The 19,529-nt window shown below is 41.9% G+C and overlaps 1 protein-coding gene across 20 annotated transcripts in view; it reads left to right on the top strand.

The window, feature by feature from the left end:
- The window catches only part of LOC139551227 (disks large homolog 1-like), a 279,300-nt gene that overhangs the window by 142,280 nt on the left and 117,491 nt on the right, over window positions 1-19,529 (top strand). For all 20 annotated transcript variants that reach the window (XM_071362713.1, XM_071362704.1, XM_071362706.1 and 17 more), the window contains 2 exons: window positions 11,748-11,798; window positions 15,864-15,988. In XM_071362713.1, the coding sequence (XP_071218814.1) occupies window positions 11,748-11,798; window positions 15,864-15,988 (176 nt within the window). The remainder of the gene's footprint in view (window positions 1-11,747; window positions 11,799-15,863; window positions 15,989-19,529) is intronic.

The raw sequence follows: 19,529 nt of genomic DNA, 5'->3' as shown, positions 1-19,529 counted from the left end.
ACTACCTCTTTACCTACTGTATTTATTTATTTATTTTGCTCCTTTGCACCCCATTATTTCTGTCTCTACTTTGCGCTTTCTTCCACTGCAAACCAACCATTCCAGTGTTTTTAGTTTTATTTTACTTGCTGTGTTGTATTTACTTCGCCACCATGGCCTTTTTATATTTTTATTTATTTATACATATATTTGTTTGCCTTCACCTCCCTTATCTCACCTCACTTGCTCACATTGTATATAGACTTATTTTTTTTCACTGTATCATTGACTATATGTTTGTTTTACTCCATGTGTAACTATGTGTTGTTGTATGTGTCGAACTGCTTTGCTTTATCTTGGCCAGGTCGCAATTGTAAATGAGAACGTGTTCTCAATTTGCCTACCTGGTTAAATAAAGGTTAAATAAAAATAAATAAATAAAATAAAATAGAATTTATTATACATGAGACATAATTCACAAATTCTACAGCACAATGGCAGAATCATGTCAAGTGTAGAATGACTCAATAATCCATGGTTTCTGGGAATGCTATGAAGTCCGGTAGTTGTGGGTCGAAGTTAGAAAGTTGGCTGTCAAAAGTATTACAATGTAAACTTTTAATCCGTCTGTCTGCATATTTCAAGACATGGTATATGGCGGTGTAGTGAGATACCCAATGGGCTTGACGATTCTCTTCTCATCACTCATCTTGACAAAAAATGTAATAAAAACTTGGAAATGATGAACACAATCGAAAAATCGAATTTATTATTGAAATATTGAAATAGCATGGGCGACCATGGAAAGACAAATTGATGCAAATGGCAAACTAATGCAGACACTAGGGATGGGGGTGTGAGCATGCAGGTCTGGGCAGATGAGATGTTTGAGTCTAAGTTGTTCCTATGTATAAGTTTGTATATATCTAAAAATACAAATAAAATAAACAAATATACTGAACAAAAATATAAAAACAACATACAACAATTTCAAAGATTTTACTGAGTTACAGTTCATATAAGAAAATCTGTCAATGAATGTAATTCATGAATGTATTTCATTAGGCCCTAATCTATGGATTTCATAACTGGGAATACAGATATGCAAATGTACCAGAAAACCAGTCAGTATCTGGTGTGACCACCATTTGCCTCTATTGGCAGGAACTGGAACACGCTGTTATACACATCGATCCAAGGCATCCCAAACATGCTCAATGGGTGACATGTCTGGTGAGTATGCAGGCCATGGAAGAAGTTGGACATTTACAGATTCCAGGAACTGTGTACAGATCCTTGCAACATGGGGCTGTGCATTATCATGCTGAAACATGAGTTGATGGCAGCGGATGAATGGCAGAATAATGGGCCTCAGGATCTCGTCACGGTATATCTGTGCATTCAAATTGCCTTCAATAAAATGCTATTTTGTTAGTTGTCCGTAGCTTGTGCCTGCCCATACCATAATTCCACCACCACCATCGGGCAATCTGTTCACAACGTTGACATCAGCAAACTACTCATCCACACAACGCCATACACGTGGTCGGCGGTTGTGAGGCCAGTTGGACATGCTGTCAAATTCTCTAAAACGACATTGGAGGCAGCTTATGTTAGAGAAATGAACATTCAATTGTCTGGCAACAGCTCTGGTGGGCATTCCTGCAGTCAGCATGCCAATTGCATGCTCCCTCAACTTGATATCTGTGTTATTTGACAAAACTGCACATTTTAGTGGCCTTTTATTGTCCCAGCACAAGGTGCACCTGTGTAATGATCATGCCGTTTAATCAGCTTCTTCATATGCCACACCTGTCAGGTGGATGGATTATTTCTTGGCAAAGGAGAAATGTTCACTAAAAGGGAGGTAAATAAATTGTGCACAAAATTTGAGAGAAATAAGCTTTTTGTGCTTATGGAACATTTCTGGGATCTTTTATTTAAGCTCATAAAACGTGTTGCGTTTTTTTTTGTGTAGTTTTTTTTTTTTTTTTGAATGTGCATCGACTCACCGAACTCTCACTCAGGCAGGTCTCTATGCACAGGAACATTAGAGTGCGAAGTGGCAGCGTTCAAAGTCTTTGGCACCCTATTTAGTGCAGTACTTTTGGTCAAAGGTAGTGCACTATACAGGGAATAGGGTGCCATTTGGGACGCAGACGTTGGCAATTCCAGTACTAACACCGTGACGTCAATTATTTATATACACACACATATATATATATATATATAGCTCAGACGTGCAGTTTTTCCCCTTATGTTCAGTATTTAGCACATTCCACATGAATGTTTCAGTAGTTTGATACAAGCAACTAGACCGTCCTGCCAACCTGTTATGTCACCTCATGAATTAAAATGTGTGATTGTGTTCAGATTTTAAACACACAGACTAAAAAGCTTCAGATGGCTTCAGAGCGCAAATTGACTGCAGAATGGGGCCTTCTATCTTATACTCTTCCGCCCCTAAAACCTCTTACTAGACTTTCTATTATGATATTGAACTCAAACTCTAGAGTCTAGACCAGTGGTTCCCAAACTTTTTATAGTCCAGTACCCCTTCAAACATTCAATCTCCAGCTGCGTAACCCCTCTAGCACCAGGGTCAGCGCACTCTCAAATATTGTTTTTTGCCATCATTGTAAGCCTGCCACACACACACACTGTACGATACATTTATTAAACAAATAATGGGTTTGAGTTTTTGTCACAACCCGGCTCGTTGGAAGTGACAAGTAATAATAATCAATAATTTTGTTCTTTTTTTAGCCGTCTTACATATAAAACCGTATTTGTTCATTGAAAATGGTGAATAACTCAACACGGGTTAATGAGAAGGGTGTGCTTGAAAGGATAACTCTGCAATGTTGGGTTTTATTGGAGAGAGTCTGTCTTAAATCATTTTCCACACACCTGTATTTAGTTTTCTTGCTAGTGAGGGCCGAGAATCCACTCTCACATAGGTACGTGGTTGCAAAGGGCATCAGTCTCTTAACAGCTCAATTTGCCAAGGCAGGATACTCTGAGCGTAGCCCAATTCAGACATCTGGCAGTAGCTTCTGATTAAATTCAATTTTCACAGAACTGCTTGTTGCAATTTTGATGAGGTTCTCTTGTTCAGATATCGGTAAGTGGACTGGAGGCAGGGCATGAAAGGGATAACGAATCCAGTTGTTTGTGTCATCCGTTTCAGGAAAGTACCTGCGTAATTGCAAACCCAACTCACTCAGGTGCTTCACTATATCACATTTGACATTGTCCGTAAGCTTGAGTTCATTTTCACACAAAAAAATCATACAATGATGGAAAGACTTGTGTGTTGTCCTTGTTAATGCAGACAGAGAAGAGCTCCAACAATAGCCTCAATTTTGTCCCGCACATTAAATATAGTTCGGAGAGTCCCTGTAATCCTAGTTTCAGATAATTCCGGCAAGAAAGAACATCACCAAGATAGGCCAGTCTTGTGAGAAACTCGTCATCATGCAAGCGGTCAGACAAGTGAAAATTATGGTCAGTGAAGAAAACTTTAAGCTTGTCTCTCAACTAAAAAAAATGTGTAAATACTTTCCCCCTTGATAACCTGCACACTTGTGTATGTTGTAAAATCGTTACATAGTTGCTGCCCATATCATTTCATAATGCAGAAAATACACAAGAGTTCAGGGGCCTTGCTTTAGCAAAGTTAACCATTTTCACTGTAGTGTCCAAAACGTCTTTCAAGCTGTCAGGCATTCCCTTGGAAGCAAGAGCCTCTCGATTAGTGCTGCAGTGTACCCAAGTAGCGTCGGGAGCACCACTCCACTATATCTCCCTGTCATGGGATACCAACACATCTTGACCACCAATGTCCATTTGATGTCACAAGGCTGTCCAGTACTTAAAACATATTGTCTCCTGTTGTCCTGGTTTCCAGTGGTTTGCAGAAGAGGATGTCTTCCTTAATTGACCCCCCCATCAACGTAACTGACATATACTGTGCTGCGCCACGTCTGACTTATCCAGCTGTAACGCATATAATTCACTGGCTTGTATGTGAAGCAGTAATTGTTTCAAAACATCTCCTGCCATGTCACTGATGCGTTGTGAAACGGTGTTGTTTGATGAAGGCAATGTCTGTATATATTTTTTGTCCTATTCCCCCAGCATTGTCCCAGCCATGTCTGCGGCAGCAAGAAGAATTAAGTCCTCCACAATAGTATGGGGCTTGCCTGTCCTAGCAAATCAAATCAAATCAAGTTTATTTTATATAGCCCTTCGTACATCAGCTAATATCTCGAAGTGCTGTACAGAAACCCAGCCTAAAACCCCAAACAGCAAGCAATGCAGGTGTAGATCTCCCGGGTGGCGCAGTGGTCTAGGGCACTGTATCTCAGTGCTAGCTGCGCCACCAGAGTCTCTGGGTTCGCGCCCAGGCTGGGCTGGGTTCGCGCCCAGGCTCTGTCGCAGCCGGCCGCAACCGGGAGATCCGTGGGGCGACGCACAATTGGCATAGCGTCGTCCGGGTTAGGGAGGGTTTGGCCGGTAGGGAGGGTTTGGCCGGTAGGGATATCCTTGTCTCAGTATGTAAAAATTTAATAAAATGTATGCACTCTACTGTAAGTCGCTCTGGATAAGAGCGTCTGCTCTTGGCCGGTAGGGATATCCTTGTCTCAGTATGTAAACATGTAATAAAATGTATGCACTCTACTGTAAGTCGCTCTGGATAAGAGCGTCTGCTAAATGACTAAAATGTAAAATGTAAATGTAAAATGTAGAAGCACGGTGGCTAGGAAAAACTCCCTAGAAAGGCCAAAACCTAGGAAGAAACCTAGAGAGGAACCAGGCTATGAGGGGTGGCCATTCCTCTTCTGGCTGTGCCGGGTGGAGATTATAACAGAACATGGCCAAGATGTTCAAAATGTTCATAAGTGACAAGCATGGTCAAATAATAATCAGGAATAAATGTCAGTTGGCTTTTCATAGCCGATCATTAAGAGTTAAAAACAGCAGGTCTGGGACAGGTAGGGGTTCCATAACCGCAGGCAGAACAGTTGAAACTGGAATAGCAGCAAGGCCAGGTGGACTGGGGACAGCAAGGAGTCTTCATGCCCGGTAGTCCTGACGTATGGTCTTAGGGCTCAGGTCCTCCGAGAGAGAGAAAGAAAGAGAGAAGGAGAGAATTAGAGAGAGCCAAGATTTTCAAAATGTTCATAAATGACAAGCATGGTCAAATAATAATCAGGAATAAATGTCAGTTGGCTTTTCATAGCCGATCATCAAGAGTTGAAAGCAGCAGGTCTGGGACAGGTAGGGGTTCCATAACCGCAGGCAGAACAGTTGAAACTGGAACAGCAGCAAGGCCAGGTGGACTGGGGACAGCAAGGAGTCATCATGCCCGGTAGTCCTGACGTATGGTCCTAGGGCTCAGGTTCTCCGAGAGAGAGAAAGAAAGAGAGAAGGAGAGAATTAGAGAGAGCATACTTAAATTCACACAGGACACTGGATAAGACAGGAGAAGTACTCCAGATATAACCAACTGACCCTAGCCCCCCGACACATACACTACTGCAGCATAAATACTGGAGGCTGAGACAGGAGGGGTCAGGAGACACTGTGGCCCCATCCGATGATACCCCCGGACAGGGCCAAACAGGAAGGATATAACCCCACCCACTTTGCCAAAGCACAGCCCCCGCACCACTAGAGGGATATCTTCAACCACCAACTTACAATCCTGAGACAAGGCCGAGTATAGCCCGCAAAGATCTCCACCACAGCACAAACCAAGGGGTGGCGCCAACCCAGACAGGAAGATCACGTCAGTAACTCAACCTACTCAAGTGACGCACCCCTCCTAGGGACGGCATGAAAGAGCACCAGTAAGCCAGTGACTCAGCCCCTGTAATAGGGTTAGAGGCAGAGAATCCCAGTGGAGAGAGGGGAACCGGCCAGGCAGAGACAGCAAGGGCGGTTCGTTGCTCCAGAGCCTTTCCGTTCACCTTCACACTCCTGGGCCAGACTACACTCAATCATATGACCTACTGAAGAGATAAGTCTTCAGGAAAGACTTAAAGGTTGAGACCGAGTCTGCGTCTCTCACATGGGTAGGCAGACCGTTCCATAAAAATGGAGATCTATAGGAGAAAGCCCTGCCTCCAGCTGTTTGCTTAGAAATTCTAGGGACAATTAGGAGGCCTGCGTCTTGTGACCGTAGCGTACGTGTAGGTATGTACGGCAGGACCAACTCGGAAAGATAGGTAGGAGCAAGCCCATGTAACGCTTTATAGGTTAACAGTAAAACCTTGAAATCAGCCCTTGCCTTAACAGGAAGCCAGTGTAGGGAAGCTAGCACTGGAGTAATATGATCAAATTTCTTGGTTCTAGTCAGGATTCTAGCAGCCGTATTTAGCACTAACTGAAGTTTATTTAGTGCTTTATCCGGGTAGCCAGAAAGTAGAGCATTGCAGTAGTCTAACCTAGAAGTAACAAATGCATGGATTAATTTTTCTGCATCATTTTTGGACAGAACATTTCTGATTTTTGCAATGTTACGTAGATGGAAAAAAGCTGTCCTTGAAACAGTCTTGATATGTTCGTCAAAAGAGAGATCAGGGTCAAGAGTAACGCCGAGGTCCTTCACAGTTTTATTTGAGACGACTTTACAACCATCAAGATTAATTGTCAGATTTAACAGAAGATCTCTTTGTTTCTTGGGACCTAGAACAAGCATCTCTGTTTTGTCCGAGTTTAAAAGTAGAACGTTTTCAGCCATCCACTTCCTTATGTCTGAAACACAGGCTTCTAGCGAGGGCAATTTTGGGGCTTCACCATGTTTCATTGAAATGTATAGCTGTGTGTCATCCGCATAGCAGTGAAAGTTAACATTATGTTTTCGAATAACATCCCCAAGAGGTAAAATATATAGTGAAAACAATAGTGGTCCTAAAACGGAACCTTGAGGAACACCGAAATGTACAGTTGATTTGTCAGAGGACAAACCATTCACAGGGACAAACTGATATCTTTCCGACAGATAAGATCTAAACCAGGCCAGAACTTGTCCGTGTAGGCCAATTTGGGTTTCCAGTCTCTCCAAAAGAATGTGGTGATCGATGGTGTCAAAGGCAGCACTAAGGTCTAGTAGCACGAGGACAGATGCAGAGCCTCGGTCTGACGCCATTAAAAGGTAATTTACCACCTTCACAAGTGCAGTCTCAGTGCTATGATGGGGTCTAAAACCAGACTGAAGCATTTCGTATATATTGTTTGTCTTCAGGAAGGCAGTGAGTTGCTGCGCAACAGCTTTTTCAATTTTTTTTGAGAGGAATGGAAGATTCGATATAGGCCGATAGTTTTTTATATTTTCCGGGTCAAGGTTTGACTTTTTCAAGAGGCTTTATTACTGCCACTTTTAGTGAGTTTGGTACACATCCGGTGGATAGAGAGCCGTTTATTATGTTCAACATAGGAGGGCCAAGCACATGAAGCAGCTCTTTCAGTAGTTTAGTTGGAATAGGATCCAGTATGCAGCTTGAAGGTTTAGAGGCCATGATTATTTTCATCATTGTGTCAAGAGATATAGTACTAAAACACTTAAGTGTCTCTCCCGATCCCAGGCCCTGGCAGAGCTGTGCAGATCCAGGACAGCTAAGCCCTGGAGGAATACGCAGATTTAAAGAGGAGTCCGTAATTTGCTTTCTAATGATCATGATCTTTTCCTCAAAGAAGTTCATGAATTTATTACTGCTGAAGTGAAAGCCATCCTCTCTTGGGGAATGCTGCTTTTTAGTTAGCTTTGCAACAGTATCAAAAAGAAATGTTGGATTGTTCTTATTTTCCTCAATTAAGTTGGAAAAGTAGGATGATCGAGCAGCAGTGAGGGCTCTTCGATACTGCACGGTACTGTCTTTCCAAGCTAGTCGGAAGACTTCCAGTTTGGTGTGGCGCCATTTCCGTTCCAATTTTCTGGAAGCTTGCTTCAGAGCTCGGGTATTTTCTGTATACCAGGGAGCTAGTTTCTTATGACAAATGTTTTTCGTTTTTAGGGGTGCAACTGCATCTAGGGTATTGCGCAAGGTTAAATTGAGTTCCTCAGTTAGGTGGTTAACTGATTTTTGTCCTCTGACGTCCTTGGGTAGGCAGAAGGAGTCTGGAAGGGCATCAAGGAATTTTTGTGTTGTCTGAGAATTTATAGCACGACTTTTGATGCTCCTTGGTTGGGGTCTGAGCAGATTATTTGTTGCGATTGCAAACGTAATAAAATGGTGGTCCGATAGTCCAGGATTATGAGGAAAAACATTAAGATCTACAACATTTATTCCATGGGACAAAACTAGGTCCAGAGTATGACTGTGGCAGTGAGTAGGTCCAGAGACATGTTGGACAAAACCCACTGAGTCGATGATGGCTCCGAAAGCCTTTTGGAGTGGGTCTGTGGACTTCTCCATATGAATATTAAAATCACCAAAAATTTGAATATGATCTGCTATGACTACAAGGTCCGATAGGAATTCAGGGAACTCAGAGAGGAACGCTGTATATGGCCCAGGAGGCCTGTAAACAGTAGCTATAAAAAGTGATTGAGTAGGCTGCATAGATTTCATGATTAGAAGCTCAAAAGACGAAAACGTCATTTTTTTTGTTGTAAATTGAAATTTGCTATCGTAAATGTTAGCAACACCTCCGCCTTTGCGGGATGCACGGGGGATATGGTCACTAGTGTAACCAGGAGGAGAGGCCTCATTTAACACAGTAAATTCATCAGGCTTAAGCCATGTTTCAGTCAGGCCAATCACATCAAGATTATGATCAGTGATTAGTTCATTGACTATAACTGCCTTTGAAGTGAGGGATCTAACATTAAGTAACCCTATTTTGAGATGTGAGGTATCAAGATCTCTTTCAATAATGGCAGGAATGGAGGAGGTCTTTATCCTAATGAGATTGCTAAGGCGAACACCGCCATGTTTAGTTTTGCCCAACCTAGGTCGAGGCACAGACACAGTCTCAATGGGGATGGCAGAGCTGACTACACTGACTATGCTAGTGGCAGACTCCACTAAGCTGGCAGGTTGGCTAACAGCCTGCTGCCTGGCCTGCACCCTATTTCATTGTGGAGCTAGAGGAGTTAGAGCCCTGTCTATGTTGGTAGATAAGATGAGAGCACCCCTCCAGCTAGGATGGAGTCCGTCACTCCTCAGCAGGTCAGGCTTGGTCCTGTTTGTGGGTGAGTCCCAGAAAGAGGGCCAATTATCTACAAATTCTATATTTTGGGAGGGGCAGAAAACAGTTTTCAACCAGCGATTGAGTTGTGAGACTCTGCTGTAGAGCTCGTCACTCCCCCTAACTGGGAGGGGGCCAGAGACAATTACTCGATGCCGACACATCTTTCTAGCTGATTTACACGCTGAAGCTATGTTGCGCTTGGTGACCTCTGACTGTTTCATTCTAACATCGTTAGGATGAAACTCGGTAGCAACTCGGTAGCTCTCCATATAAGACGCTTCTAGCCCCTTCTTATTAATGGTATCTGTTGCTTTTATACATGTCTTACTACTTGAACGTCGTCTTAATTCTTGCAAAAAAAAACTCCTGTGGCTTATTTTTCAAATTGGCATGTTTTGTTTCTAAATGTCTGCGCAAGAGTGAAGGTTTCATCGAGTTGTGAGATAGTACTTTTGCACATATAACACACCGTGGCTGAGGAAAGGCACTACTCCCAATATAAGTGAACCCCAAATCAATGTAGTTCTCATCATATTTGAGCCTCTTCGATGGTCCAACGTCCCTGTCTGTTGTTCGGTGCTTTCCCGGGTAAGGGGGCAGTAGCTCTTCGGCTACATCAGATTCACAACTGTCAGTGTCCATGCTAGCTGGGCTAACAACAAATGTAGAATTACTGATGCTAGCATTGGATGTGCTCGTGGAAGCAGAACAACTTGTGTCGTCGACAGGTGCAGGTGTAGTACTGCTGGTAGTAGCAGTACTACCAGTAGAGCTGGTATGTGTCTCTATGGATGCGGGCCTTACTTTTTTTAACCATTCATTAATTTTAGAGCAAATGGAATGCGCAGCAGCTACATACGGACCGTTAGTGGTATTCCCGCGAGAGAGTAACTGTTAATGTAAAGATTCTTAGGTCTTCCAGAAGTCTGTGTTGGAATATTCCTGATTTTCTACTTATTCACTCCTGATTCTGGGGAAAGTTACTGGAATATTGCCACTCTAATAAATCACTTTTTGGGCTGTCTTCTTGATTTCGTAAATCTTACTTATAGGGTCTCTATGGGTCATACTAGCAAGTCTAACGAAAGCTTTACCCTTTGACGAACCCAAAGTCAGTCAAGGAAATGCTGTTGCTCGAGGTACTTTGCTGGATGGAGTCCTCCTATTTTTCCGCAATAACAGTGGGCAACCGTCTATGTGGCTCTTCATGTGAATGACTTAAAAAATAAAGTACTTCACATAGGTCATATATACGTGTAAGAGGGCATAAATAGCTACTAATATGCACACTTATTATACATGGATGAACACTGTATCTGTAATATTATCTAAGTATGTATGTTACTGGATGCACAGCATGGATGAATATGTGTGTGTGTGTGTGTGTGAGAGAAGCTCAGGGGGGATAGCTGAACAGTGGGAGTGGACCAGACATGGCTTTGGAAATACTATTGACACTGTATTGTCCATTTGGTTGAATGGAAATTATTCTGCCTACACATGATAGTTAGCTACATAGTTCCACAGACTCCAGAAGCTATTCTTTATCAGTTCCAAAGACTGTACTAGGGACTGTAATTTCAATTTCAGATGCCTTTTTTACACGTATTTTCCCCTTCAGCATATCAGTTACGTCAATTTAAACTTAACCACATTCATTCTAGCCATTTCTGACTTAGGGGACACTTACAGAGTAAAGGTTGGTGACTTACTAGCTCAGTCTTAACCTTACCGATACAGTTAAGTGCCTCGCCAAGGGCACAACACACAGTATTCCCCACACGTTTACCACTATCAATGTATCCTACCTGTTTACCAGTCCACTCATCTGACTGGGTAGCAGGAGTCAATACAGACAGTTGTGGTCTTGGTGTTTTGAGATGGTGTAGGGTGAAATTGTACCCTAGATGCTGGTCTTGGGTCAGTTTAGCATTTTCTCCCAAAATATGGTCAGGATTGGGGGTGAGGAAGCTGATCCTAGATCTGTACCTAGCGGAAACTTCACCCTGGAGAGTTTGAGATGGACTATTGTACATGGCGGTCGGGCTGTGCAGGGAACAGCTGTGCTGCTGTGCAGCAGACTATTATAGCATTCTGAAATACTTAAACACTATGCAGCCTGACTGGAATATAGTCAATCTCAAACACAACCTGGCTTTCTCACTGACTAAAGCACAGGATAAGTAACATCAAATGTTGCAGATTTTTTGGTGGTCTGCCTTTTGAACATTCTGTATTTCCAGAGCTCGAGTGCATCTCACTTGAATTGTGGTACAGAAGAGGAAAGGCCTTTGTCTCATCTTTTTTTAAATTTTTATTCCACTTCAACATACAGTACCTTTTATGAGGACATAAAGGTTTTGAACTTGAAAACACAAACAGGTTCCAAAAGTGCTCAGTTTGGGAGAGGAAATGTCTTGTTCTGAAAGATGTGAAACCTTCATTGCTCTGCATTGACTCACTAGGAGTCACTGTTAGTTACTAGTAGTAGTCACTTGTTAAAAGTAGTCACTAGTAGCTAACAAACGTCAGCAGCTAAAATGTGTCATTCCCTTTCCCCCTTCCAGGTAAACGGAACAGAAGCAGATTATGAATATGAGGAGATCACGCTCGAACGGGTAAGGGGACTGTCTCTTTCTTTAAAACATTTTTTTAAATTCACAACTGTTGCTTCCTAAATGGCCCTATGGGCCCTGGTCAAAAGTAATGCACTATATAGGGAATAGGGTGCCATTTGGGAAACACCCACATTCTTTGCACAGCAGCAACACAGGTCCTCTTCTGTCACTATATTGAAGTGGTTCAGTACAAGATACATACAGTAAAGTACTTTTATGTACTCACAATGGAAGTACTACAGTCCTTTCGATTGTATTAGAAAGTAGCGTGTGTGTAATGTTCATGTCTGACATGGTATGCCCTCCAAATTGGTGGTGGGGGGGTGGTATCTTACACTTTGAGGGCCGTTGTGGGTGCAGGCTTTTGCTTCGGCCAAGCAATAACAGACTACGTTTTACAAATCAGTCTTTATTGTAGACTATGATTGAGGATATGGTCAAATCGGGTGCGTTTTTGCTTGCCTGAAGAAAAGGCCTGCACCCACGCTGGCCCTCAAAGGGTACAGTTTGCATATCTATTGTATTATACAAACTCACAGCTAGCACTGTGGCGTTCATAAAATGTTGTCAAGCAAATAACTGCCGGTCTCACGATAATGAACATAAACACATTTAGCATCTCCTGGCTTCCACACAGAACCTACAAGTCACTGATACAGACCTTTGGAATATCCACATTTAAAAAAGTTTAAGTCCATTTAATATAACCTACACCATTCACAATAAATCCATTATTTATTTTAAACAGGTCTAAACAAACAGGATATGAAGAAAATGTAGTCTATTTCAGTTAGGCCCTGATCTGGCTATGTTATATGGCTGTGGGCTACACTAGTTCATTTAGCAGACAAGATTTACTTAGAATTCCGTGTCATTATTTTGTAGTATGAAGAATACAATTGAACATAGCTGAAAAATATCGAAAGGACATTTTCTCCAAAACAATTTGAGGGAGTGCGCACATGCGGCTATTTTGTGTTGAGCGCTTAACAAAGACACAGGTACTCCTATGTGCTTAATGTAGAGTTATTAATGTAACTTTATTTGTGATACAAGTGTTGGGCTATATGTTTTGATTTTTAATAAGGCTGCGTGATGCAACTAATGAGGATTTGAAAAAATTTGATGAACGGCATGATCTCTGCTTTGTTTTTTGGGCAGGCTGTACCCACTTCATCAGTCTCTCACTCACAATTTGACAAGCACTTGACAATGCCTCAAATATCCCGGCTGCATCCCCTTTGTGTGGCCGTAATGCCCCATAAAAAAAGTCCATGTATTTTGCGGAAAGTGACTGTTGTGCCCTTATAACAATTATAATTCCCTTCTCCCGGATGGCTCTCCGTCACGTGATAGGGTCTTTCTCACAGGCTACAAGTGAAGATGGACACATCGGGGACACAACTGCGCACGTACTTATACAATTCCGAGACGCATATTGAAGATATTAGAAGAACTGTCCACAATTACATTTCGTAAGCCAACAAGATGAGTTGGTCGAACGAACAGCAAAAGCGCTAGCCTATGTCAATCTACTATCCCCATAGTTCAAAAGTTGACCTACTCTATTCTGTGCGAGAAATAAATATTCCGAACATAGTCTAGGACAGTTGTGGGATGCGATAGATTACAAATGAATACCTCCACTAGCATCAAAAAACTTGTTTTAAGCAGTGAGCCTGACGCAACAGATGAGAACGTTTAGCTTAAAATATTGATGAAATATTAGGCTATTTTTTCAAATAAAGGCAGTAGGCTACAAGTGCGAATGTTCCGTTAGCAGGACAACACCATTCTCAAAAGTGACCACAAATGTGATTATGCATGTATTGCTTTTATTATAAAGGTGCTTTTCTAAATCAATTATCATGCACATGCACCTGTATCAAAACAGGGGCAGCGTAAAACAATACATGTCATCTATGCACTTAAATAGTAAATGGAGTATGCTTTTCGCGGGGTTAATTTTCATGCCAGCCAGGTAGACTATACTCCTGTTGTAAAAATAATCATTGTGCTTAATGTTAAGAAAGTTGAGAAATAAATATAGTAGGCCTAGCCTATAGAAAGCTGATGGTATCCTCCTCTTTTAAATAGAGGTTCCCAGGCAATTGCGTAGCCTATGGAAATGTTGCACAATATGAGCTAATGGGTTCTCAACACGGAACCCAAACCGGCTGCGCGCGTGCGCCATCGTGCAGAAATGTGTTTTGTGCCCCCACACCAAATGCGATCACGACACGCAGATGAAAATATCAAAACAAATTCTGAACCAATTACAATAATTTGGGGACAGGTCGAAAAGCATTAAACATTTATGGCAATTTAGCTAGCTAGCTTGCACTTGCTAGCTAATTTGTCCTATTTAGCTAGCTTGCTGTTGCTAGCTAATTTGTCCTGGGATAAAAACATTGAGTTGTTATTTTACCTGAAATGCACAACGTCCTCTACTCTGACAAGTAATCCACACATAAAACGGTCAACCGAATCGTTTCTAGTCATCTCTCTTCCTTCCAGGCCTTTTCTTCTCTGGACTTTTTATTGCGATTGGTAACTTTCCTAAAATAGGTGCATTACCTCAACCGACCTCGTTTGTCTTTCAGTCACCCACGTGGGTATAACCAATGAGGAGATGGCACGTGGGTACCTGCTTCTATAAACCAATGAGGAGATGGGAGAGGCAGGACATGCAGCGCGATCTGCGTCACAAATAGTACTGACTTCTGTTTTAGCCCTTGGCAACGCAGACGGTCATTGGCGCGCGCGATCAGTGTGGGTGCAGTAATTGAATAATATAGATTTCTACATTTATTTTGCAACGCGAGCGGTGTAGTCAGGGTATAAGTGTTTGATTCGATTTTCAGTGACATTTGCATTGATGTCAGAGTGATTAGAGGGACAATATAGTGCAGTACCAGACAGTTAGCAAGTTTGGTGGGTGACTAATGACCATCAGCAGCATCAGATCTTGGAGAAGCCTAATTACCATGACTAAACGGTCATGTGGAATTTGACTGTTGTCTAGACTCGTGACCGCTGGTGTGGCGGTAATACGGTCTCCGTAACAGCACTACTCACAGCTCGAGTATGCAGGGTTTGTATGAATTCCATTTTTCTATTCAGATAATTCAGGGGATTCATTAAATTTGGTAATTACATTGCAATTTGTCTCTCGGAATTGAGTGGATATGGAACTGACCCCAACACTGCTCGTATAATACAGCACCATCAGGACCATAATGTTCTCTCCTCTCAAGTTATCCTGTATCAAACAGCCAGCTCTCTTGTGTAGTACACTCCTCCAGTCTCTCCAATGTTCCACTCAAGTCTGACACACTCCAAGGTTGCATCCCAAATGGCACCATATTCCCTATATATGAGCACTATAAAGGGAATAGGGTGCCATTTAGGACTCAGACTCAGTCTCTGGCATTATACGCATTTTGTTGCTTTGTGCACTCTTGCATTATGTAGCCATGTCTTAATCCTCCCAATGCACCCGTGGTGATGTATTTTTGTTATGTTCCTTTTTTTATTTTGCGTGACCCATTTCAGCTGTACTCTCAAGTGCACGGTATTATTAGCGTAGCGTAAATAAAAAATGCTCGCCTCTCCGCAAGCTGTCTCCCTGGGAGCTCTTTTCCCCTGCGCCCACTGCCATTCCTAAGTAACAACGCACTCTGTGTGCTCCTACTGGCTTTGTGTGTTTTATCGTGTGATAATACTGCGACTTTGTTGTAAATGCTTGTTGACCATTTGGAAATTAGCCTGGTCCCAGATCTGGTTTGTGCTGTCTTGCCAACTCGTCTTGCATGACCGTAAAACTTGGTAAGACCGCACAAACAGTGGCGTAACAATAAACCTTAGGAGTAGGCAAGATTGCACAAACAAATCTGTTGTATGCAGTAGCAGTTTGTAATTGTTGTTATATTTGACATGTTAATGTATGAATAATAATAATACATGGGATTTATATAGCGCTTTTCAAAGACCTAAAGATGCTTATGGAGAAAGTGTGTTTGTGTCTTTGAAAGTAGTGAATTATGTTTTGTTTGATTTCTCCAGGGTAACTCTGGGCTGGGTTTCAGTATCGCGGGGGGAACGGACAACCCCCACATCGGTGAAGACCCCAGCATCTTCATCACCAAGGTCATCCCTGGGGGGGCGGCGGCCCAGGACGGACGACTCCGGTGAGTGAGGAACACACTCAGTGTTGTAACATTAGTAAGAGATATGCATCTTTCAAATTATTATATAAAGCTCTCTGCACGCCATCGGTGTTAAGTTGGAAAAATGGTAGCGAAAGGCATGCGACAGCAGCAAAGTCCTGTATGGCAATACTTTGAGAAGTTAAATGAAGTGGTGAAATGCAAACTTTTCCAGATGGAATTGAGGTACAGAAATGGTGGTACCAGGGACGTCACCTGGATTCACCTGTTCAGTCTATGCCATCCTCATGTTTTGTACACTCAGGGCCCTATATTCCACTAGGGCTGGGAATTGCCAGGGACCTCACGATATGATGTTATCACAATACTTAGGTGCTGATACGATTTGTATTTTAATTATTGCGTTTGTATATGTATTGATTCTGCCATTTTATTGCCATTTGTACAGAATGTACTGAAAACATGTTGGGTCACTATTTCAAAAGAATATGAACAAGCTTTAGGATGAAAAATACCAGTGTTGGTACAGCTGACTAGCGCTAAATAAATATTGCGATATTGTCAAAAGGATATGGTACGATATAGCGTCAAAAATAATATTTCAATATGAAACTACCTATTTCCCCCCCCCCATCAATATATTCCACCCTCAGGCAATGTCACACATGCAGCAGATTTTATCACATCATGTGTGCAGCGCATAGTCAAATCACCGGACTCCCCTGTATTAATACTGGGTGATTTCAACAGCTGTACGCACAAAAAGGTGCTGCCTTCGAATCAGCAATTTGCTACATGTTATCAGCAATTTGCTGCATGTGCTACAAGGGGTAGTAAAACTATTTATTTTATTCAGCAATATTAACCTGCCTACAAGTCTACAGAGGGAGGGAGTGTTCTATAACAGTCAAACATTGGAATGACACCTCCAGCGCAGGACTGTGAGACTGCGTTGACAGTACTGATTGGCCAGGGCAACATCAGCAACCATGTTCTGAAATCCTGTCACAATGAATTGTCAGGTTTGTTCTCTGAGCTTTTCAATCGCTCACTGAGGAAGCACACAATACCAGCTCTGTGGTAATGTTCCATCGTATGCCCAGTGCTCAAGAAGAGCAGCCTTGCTGTTCTCAATGATTACCGCCCTGTTGCATTAACACCTCTCATAATGAAGCGTTTTGGGCGCCTGGTCCACTCCCACATACAAAACAAGGTTGGAGACATTGTAGACCCCCTTCAATTTTCCTACAAGCAACAGAGGAGTGGACGATGCTCTTGTGTACTCACTACACCTGGCTCCTTCCCATCTTGAAAAAAGTGCAATGCCCAGTTGGTGGTTGTGGACTTTTCCAGTGCTTTTTAGCCAATACAGCCACTTTTAATGGACAAGAAACTTTGCATATGAACCAAGTCCGAACCTCATTCTGTGGATTTTATATATTTTTTGTCAAATAGACTACAATGGGTGAGAATCAACGATGAGTGAAGCACAAAGAAAACCATCTCATTGCTTGACATTAACTTTATATGTCTACGGTTTAAAACACTCAGGGACAGTTCTGGGACAACAAATCCAAAATTCATACAACCACTGCACATGAAATATCACAATCTCCTGCTCCTCCCCTCCAGCATTTGATGTTGCCGGTTTACTAACCACCGGTCCTGGGAACCATCATTATGCGCACCTGGCATTCATTGTTACGCGCACCTGCGCTTCATCATTAGGTACACCTGGACCTCCCCTTTATCTGGCACTCCCTTAGGTTCTTTCCCCAGTCAGTATTGTTTTCTGTTCATGTCGAGACGCTAATCCTACGTTGTATCGTTCCATGTTTCTTGTTATATTAAACTTACCACCTGCTTCTCGACTCCCAGTGTCTACGTTACATTAAACAATGTAAAAAAGCAATGAGGCTGATGCATCAGATCAGACCGTTTATCTTAAAATTGTTATAAAGTTTTATTTCTTCATATTATGAACTCAAAATGTGCGCATGGCTGTAGGCTATGGGCATATGTTCCAAAATGCAATTAGCGGGAAAACACTGTTCTCAAAAGCGCACCACATGCGCAATCAGTTTCATGTGACAGAGATTAAAATATTGGTTAGAATATAAAAAAGGGGAAATCGAAAGATGCATCAACTACTATGGGTTGTTAGGGCTACTAATATGACTAGGGTTGTGCCTTTGGCTGCTGGACCATAAAATAACTTTGATTTTGAAAATCAATAGAACATGAGAAAAATGCTAGTTTCAATGGCCTATTAAGTGTTCATGAAATAATTCCCTCAACATTCTATGGTTGTATTTTAGCTAGGCTACTTTGAAACAAGGTAAGACATCCTTCATAAAATTTGATAAAACGTCCAGGTTTTAAACAATTAAGATGATGGTTAAATAGTTTAAAATGCTGACTGCCTCTGCTCATGTTCAAGGTGGGTGATGTGAGGTGCGCTTCGGGCACTGTCCTTCAGGCACTGTCCTTCACTCTCTGGTCTTGTGACCATTTGATCTGAACGAACCACGCCTTGAGTATGTCGACAGAATCAAGCCTTTAGACGTTATCGTTAATTATTATCTAACATGACTGGTGTTTATCCTATATTTATGCAATTAAAAGTTTAACTAAAGTTTGGCTACATTTTCTGGAGCCTCCCTCATATCAGCATCAGTTTGGACATGAAGATGTAGCCAATACACATAATATCACCTACACTTCGACATGTAGGCGTTTTTATTTACACTGAACAAAAATAGAAACGCAACATGCAACAATTTCAAAGATATTTACTGAGCTACAGTTCATATAAGGAAATCAGTCAATTTAAATAAATTCATTAGGCCCTAATCTATGGATTTCACATGACTGGGAATATAGATATGCATCTGTTGGTAAGATACCTTAAAGGTAGGTGCATGGATCAGAAAACATGTCAGTATCTGGTGTGACCACCATTTGCCTCATGCAGAGCTACACATCTCCTTCGCATGTTGCAAGGATATGTACACAATTGCTGGATGCTGAAAATGTCCCAGTTCTTCCATGGCCTGCATACGCACCAGACATGTCACCTATTGAGCAAGTTTGGGATGCTCTGGATAGGCGTGTACAAGAGCGGGTTCCAGTTCCCGCCAATATCCAGAAACTTCGCACAGCCATTGAAGAGGAGTGGGATAACATTCCACAGGCCACAATCAACAGCTTGATCAACTCTATGCGAAGATGTCACGCTGCATGAGGCAAGTGGTGGTCACATCAAATACTGACTAATTTTCTGATCCACGCCCTTACCTTACATTTTTTTTAAAGGTATCTGTGACCAACATGCATATCTGTATTTCCAGTCATAGATTAGGGCCTGATTTATTTATTTCAATTGACTTATTTCCTTATATGAACTGTAACTCAGTAAAATGTTGAAATTGTTGAATATTGCATTTATATTTTTGTTCAGTCTATGTATAGTATATCTACACACGTATGTATCTAGACACATGAGTACACATGTGAACTCGGTACATAATCAGACACTGGTATAGTTTCAACAAAATAAATA

This window comes from Salvelinus alpinus, chromosome 23 (genome assembly GCF_045679555.1).
Source record: "Salvelinus alpinus chromosome 23, SLU_Salpinus.1, whole genome shotgun sequence".
In the NCBI taxonomy this organism is placed as follows: Eukaryota; Metazoa; Chordata; class Actinopteri; order Salmoniformes; family Salmonidae; genus Salvelinus; species Salvelinus alpinus.
The sequence above is the reverse complement of the archived record's forward strand: the minus strand, read 5'-3'. Positions and strand labels throughout refer to the sequence as shown.